General features: G+C 27.7%; 1 protein-coding gene across 1 annotated transcript in view; it reads left to right on the forward strand.

Annotated features, from left to right (window-relative positions):
• Positions 1-6,215, forward strand: part of LOC111637227 (voltage-dependent calcium channel subunit alpha-2/delta-3-like) — a 130,398-nt gene that overhangs the window by 39,590 nt on the left and 84,593 nt on the right. Inside the window, exons 14-15 of the mRNA XM_023382670.1 lie at positions 47-96; positions 203-286. Of these exons, the coding sequence (XP_023238438.1) occupies positions 47-96; positions 203-286 (134 nt within the window). The remainder of the gene's footprint in view (positions 1-46; positions 97-202; positions 287-6,215) is intronic.

The following is a 6,215-nucleotide window of genomic DNA, read 5'->3' on the forward strand; positions in this document are numbered from 1 at the left end:
AGATTTTGTATGCATACTTTTCTACATAACAAATTTTGTTTTCCAGGATATTTTACTCATGTAGCAAGATTTACTGAAGTAAAGGAAGAAGTTCAAGTCAGTTACTTTTGTAGTGTGTTAGATGAAATTATATATTGTTCTATATAATATATATAAAAATTAGGAAAACATTTTAAAAATTAGTTTTTAATAAATTTTATAGAAATATGTTCCTGTAATGAGTAGACCAATTGTATTATCAGGTCTACATCCTGTTATATGGACAGGGGTTTATGCTGATGTTCCTGTAAGTTAATATTTTAATAATAATGATATAATTTAATGTAATTATTTTACAGTATATCTATTTACTTATAGTTAATATTGTAAGCATTTGAATTTTTATTTTTGAATATAGAAAATATTTTTTATATGTATGAATAAATAAACTTTTTAAATAAACTGCTATCTATGTAATATATTTATATTTAAGATAATTTTTAAAATATTTTATTCAGAAACATTATTTTCAAAATTTTTGGATTAGCTTTGTATTAGTAAGAATATATATTAAAAATAAGATATTTATTTTTGTAAAACTCTATATTTTTATCTGAAATGCTTTTGAATAGAATATTTTTCATTTTCTTAATAAATAGTTTCATTATTTACTTATTATACAAGGTCTGTTCAAAAAGTATCAGACCTTTGGTTGGCAAAAATAAATTTATTGACTTTGAGGTACAAAACCCTAATCCCCTTCAAAGTAGTCTCCTTGGTAATGTATACACTTCTCCCAGCGTTCCTGCCATTGCTGGAAACACTGCTGGAATGCATCTTTTGGAATGGTTATCAGCCGGTCCGTCGCATTTCGCATGATGTCTTCTCTCGACTAAATTTGGGTTCCTTTTAGCGGCATTTTCAGCTTGAGAAATAGCCAAAGGTCACACGGAGCCATGTGGAGAGAGTACGGAGCGTGACGAACCACAGGAGTATTGTGTTTGGCGACGAAAGCCCGAATCAGATGCGCAGAATGGGCGGATGCGTTATCACGATGGAGCTGCCAAGTTTTGATCGACCACAGATCCCGTCGTTTGCATCGCACTGTATCGGAAAGACGACGAAGGACCTCCTGGTAGTACTCCTTTGCGATGGTTTGGCCTTGTGGTGCGTACTCACGACACACCACCCCACGAGAGTCGAAAAAACTGTCAACATGACCTTTGATATTGCTGCGGACCTGCCGCGCTTTTTTTGGCCTCGAGGATCGTCCCCGAAAGCCTGCTGAATCTTGCGAATGGTTTACACTCGGGTATCGCCAAGGTTTTTGGCAAAATTTGATGTAATATCGCTGCTCACGTTGTTCAGTCATTTTCCAGCTTAGTGGAATCCGACGAGAGCACACTACATGACCTCACTCATAGGCCGATTGCCAATGACTGACGCTTCCTGCAGGCGGGAAAAAATTCAGGGCTGTGCATGACTGTCCTCTCCACAACTCCACTGAAGGAGGCCTCTCGCGCATCATTGGTTTACGCGGAAAAAAAAAAGGTCCGATATTTTTTGAACAGACCTTGTATATGAATGACATGTAAACAAATGGTGAAAATATTCTACAAATATAAACTTTGTATAGTATTTTCACCCAAAATTTAAAAATAATTAATATTATCTTAACAGAAGTATTTATTATTTACTTGCATATTTTCAGAGTTGCTCTTTAAGTATATAGAAAATAAGTATCAAGTTAAGATTTTATACTCTTCTGTTTATATTTGAAGAATTATTTAAGTTTTCAGTCTACAAAAATGTTCAAATAAACAATAATTTGTTATTTTAAATGCAATTTTATTAAGATAATGTCAATTATTTATGTTTAAATTTTGAATGAAATACTTATTGTAAATACACAAAATACAAAATTATTAATTACATATTAATGCCATGAGAAAAGTATTAATATTATTTTACAGAATTATAAGTTTAGATTATTTATATAATTACATCTGATAGATAATTGCCTTTTCACAGAAAAACCTTTACTAAAAATTTTAAAATGAAAATTTTTGTTTAATTTGTTTAGACTAAGATGGTATTACACATATAAAATGTTTTGGAAGACTATTGTCAACAGTGTAAAGATTATATGTTCAAAAGCAATGAAAAACTTCCAGGCTAAAGGAAATATGTAGTAATAAGCTACGGTAGCTCCCATTACAAATAAAACCAAATTTTTGAAGAACTTCTCCAAATAAATCTGTTTCTTTTTTTGACAATTAAAACTAATATATTTTCAGTATCACATATATATGAAATTACAAATTCAATAATCCCATAAAAAAGTATAAAGAATTACTGGAATTATGGACATTTTTATTTTATTAAGAGCAAATAAAAGAATGCAAAAAACTGTTTAGAAATTAATACATAAACCTAACAGTATTATATAAATAAATATATTGATATCACAATGAAGTGTTTTGTTTCATAAAATTTAAAACATTTAGTATCAGTAAGTATCAGTAGTATCAGATCCATTCTATTTAAAATTAACAATGTTTATTTAGACTAATTTAAAAATATAAAATAGCAAATTACACAAAATATTGCATTAAAATAACATTACAAGCTAGATCAACATCAAATGCTTTGCAAGCAAATACTCATAGAAATGAGACGTGAATTATGTTAGTTACTTTAATTAATGATCTATAAATTTAGACTTATGGTTTAAGCATTGCTTAATATGTATGCTAGTATGCGATCTGAATTTTAAGAAAAAACTCATCTACCTTACATTGTACATGACAACCATTTGTCCTGTAGCCTGCTTTCCAGAAATATCCATTCTTATTGTTTTTGAGTGTTTTTAATAATTTCCATGACTGCTCTTTCTTTTAATATTCTTCAGTGTCAAATGAGAACTACTTCCTGTTATACTTGTAAACTACTCTATTGTCTGGTCAGTAGTATCAGCAGACAGGATCATTTCTTGACAGAAGGACAGCATTTGATATTACTGATATCAGAAATTAATACCAAAATTTACAAAGTTAATTAATTTAATGGCCAATACTAACAAACTTTAAAATTTAAAAATTTAGATTACAAATAAAATTCATTAATTTTGATTCCAGTATCAACAGTTAAATGATTTCTGATCTCTTTGGATTTCCACCCATTGAATGTTTGGAAATTGAAATTACGCTTTTTATTGGCTGGAAAATTTCTACTATAACCAATTTTGTATTTAATTTTAAAAATTACTCCTTTTTAAAATTTTAAATCTTTTACTGTGATTAGTTAGAAAAAAATATCAGTTGACTAACAATGGTTTTAAAAATGATATAAATAGATGGTCTCCATTTGGTATCTCTACTTTCCAACAAAGTTCTGCATCTTTTTATCATATTGAAAGTGTATATATTTCTTTTTTCTTTTCCATTAACTCCTTTCTGCACCTTGTGTGGAAAGGGAGTTAAAACACATTCAGAATGAGTTTTATTCTAATTAGAGTAAGGTAACTTTCATTTGTCAGCCCCTTTAGCTCACCTTGTCAGTCAATTTGATTTTTCTCAGATTGGAAACTCTGCAATATGTATTAATTATTAATGTGAATATAACTGTAATGATTATTTTTTACTATATCAGTTAGAGCATTTAACATCCATACTTTGAAAATTTCATTCATGTAGCCCTAACTCTGTAGAATACACTGTATATACAGTGTATTCTATTGTAAAGTTATTACAAATAATAGCACATTTACTTATAGCATGCTGTTATTTTACAATAACTCAATTTACAGATCATAAACTCATCACAATATATGTTGAATGGGGAAATTTATGTCTAAATGAAACTTTTGCTATTTCAGTTTGTTACTTCATATAATTTCCTGTCTGCAGTTTTGAATTTAGATAACATTAAGCTTGTGAGTAGATAAACTTTGCAGTCAATTTAGTCAATTTCCTATAGGCAAGTTTGCACATAAAACATATCTAGAAGGTGCTCAACAGTTATACAGTAAATTTATATTATTGTTTCATGTCATTACTATAAATTTGTTTTCTATTGTCTTCTCTTATACAATAGATAAAAATTTTACATTAAATAAATCTTAGCAGTTGCATTTATCAGCAAGCTGGAATAGAATACTTACAAATAAAGTATAGATTTGGTGATGATGATGATGATATACCAGATATTATTTTAAATACATATTATGTACTAATAATATGTACTAAAAAATAATAATATTTTCTTTCAGTGATTAACATTTATCCTAATTATTAACTGAAAGGAAATTATTGTAGTAGTAGTTTGNGTATTAAACTACTATAAAATAGTACGACATTTAATAGTTATTAATCCTGATTAATACTTTTAGTAAGTACTACAGATTTAATATAGAGATTGCATGCTTTTAACATAATTATTAACTAAATGTTATTAATTCTTCTCCCATTTTCGAAAATTCCAGAATTTATTCTAAATGTAATATCGCCGTCTTCCTCCGCGACCCTTTCACTTTTAAAAATCCGCATATAAAATAGTACGACATTTGATTGCTAATAACTCTGATTAACTCTTTTAGTGAATACTACAAATTTAATATAGAGTTTGTATACTTTTAACGTAACTATTAACTAAATTTTATTAAAATTTATTAGATGCCACTCCGACAGTTCCCTTGTAAGTAAAAAATAATATTATATTGGCAAAAAAATAGCTTTCCAAACATAATAATTTTAAAATGTTTCTATATCTGTTTTTAATCAGAATGAAAAGGCAATGTAAAATCAGATGGTATGGTAGATTTGTTAGAAAATAATTACTGTTATTTTGATAGCACTTTATTTACAAAATGCAATGTTTTTATATGATTTTGATTATTTATCAATATATGAACATAAATGTATTTTATTGTTATATTTAACATATAAATTAACAATAATATATAAAATTGTAAAATTGATTACATTTTTATATGTGAAAACAATAAGTTCTAAATTATTCTATTTTATATCTATTATTACATTTTTATTTTTCTGTTTTGCAAATTGATATAAATCTCAAAAAGAAATTTATATCAAATAGAAACATTTGCAAATTGTAAATAAGTGGGTTATCTTTATATTTATTCTGCTTATTTATAAAAGTAGACATATAAAATATAATGAAAGTTTAATATAAATTCAAAATATTCTCAAGCAAAATCAATTGTATACACAAATATAATTAATCTTCAAAAATTAGATTAAAATGCAAAAATATTTTCCACATCAATAATTTATTATTGTTATTATTTTCTTCTCCTGTATAATTTTGGAGCCAGATAATTCAGATGTTGTGGAATCTGGTTACTGTAGATGATGCAGATGTATTCTCTACCTAGTCTAGAGTAGGATTGCCAACTGTTTGGAATTTTCCAAATTACAGAATTTCAGTTATTTTTAAAAATTGTTCAGAAAAATAAAACTGTTCCAAAATGTTTGAAAGTAATAAATGAGATTTTTTTTAACTTGTTCCTTTTTCCTGATGAGAAGTTGGTACCTTTAACTGTGATCTGAATTATTTTAGTTCTTGCTAATTTGTATTTTTTCCAATTTTTTTCTCTTTCTTCCCTGCAGACACAAAGTTTCTTTCAAAAGCTTCTTTCTTTTTAATCATAACTAACGTGGGTGTGGCCAGGGTGGGGAGGGACAGGGTCTGATAAGTTCAGAATGGACCACTCATGAAACTTCCTGGGATTGTTTGGCTGGATTTGAGATTTGATCATGGAGTCTCAAAATGGTAGAGCTGATGCCTTAATTGCCTCAGCCATCTGGCTGTCTCATCATGATCATAATCATCAAGAGAAGGAAAAAATACTTCCAAGTTTATTTGTAGGTTTTCTTTTGCTCATCAGTTTTTCCAAGTTAATGTTTTTTTTGCACTGTATTTGGAATTTGTTACTCTGAAAATTGGCAATCCTACTCTGTAGTTTATTCATTTCTGTTTTCAATAAATATTTGGGGTAAAATAAATCAGTCCTAAGAGAAAAATACAGTCACAGTATTGTATTATTTATACAATCTTGTTTTTATACTAATAAGTTATAATTAATCTTCTTGTTCATTTTTTCCATGCACTGTTATTGTATCTGATTATATCTTTCAATATATAGTTTTATGGTTTTTTTAATATAGACTGCATTGATATTCAATTTTGCTGAAAGTATATATGTTCATATA

Source organism: Centruroides sculpturatus, unplaced genomic scaffold (genome assembly GCF_000671375.1).
Source record: "Centruroides sculpturatus isolate CEXI.00-Female unplaced genomic scaffold, Cexi_2.0 scaffold1058, whole genome shotgun sequence".
Taxonomy (NCBI): domain Eukaryota; kingdom Metazoa; phylum Arthropoda; class Arachnida; order Scorpiones; family Buthidae; genus Centruroides; species Centruroides sculpturatus.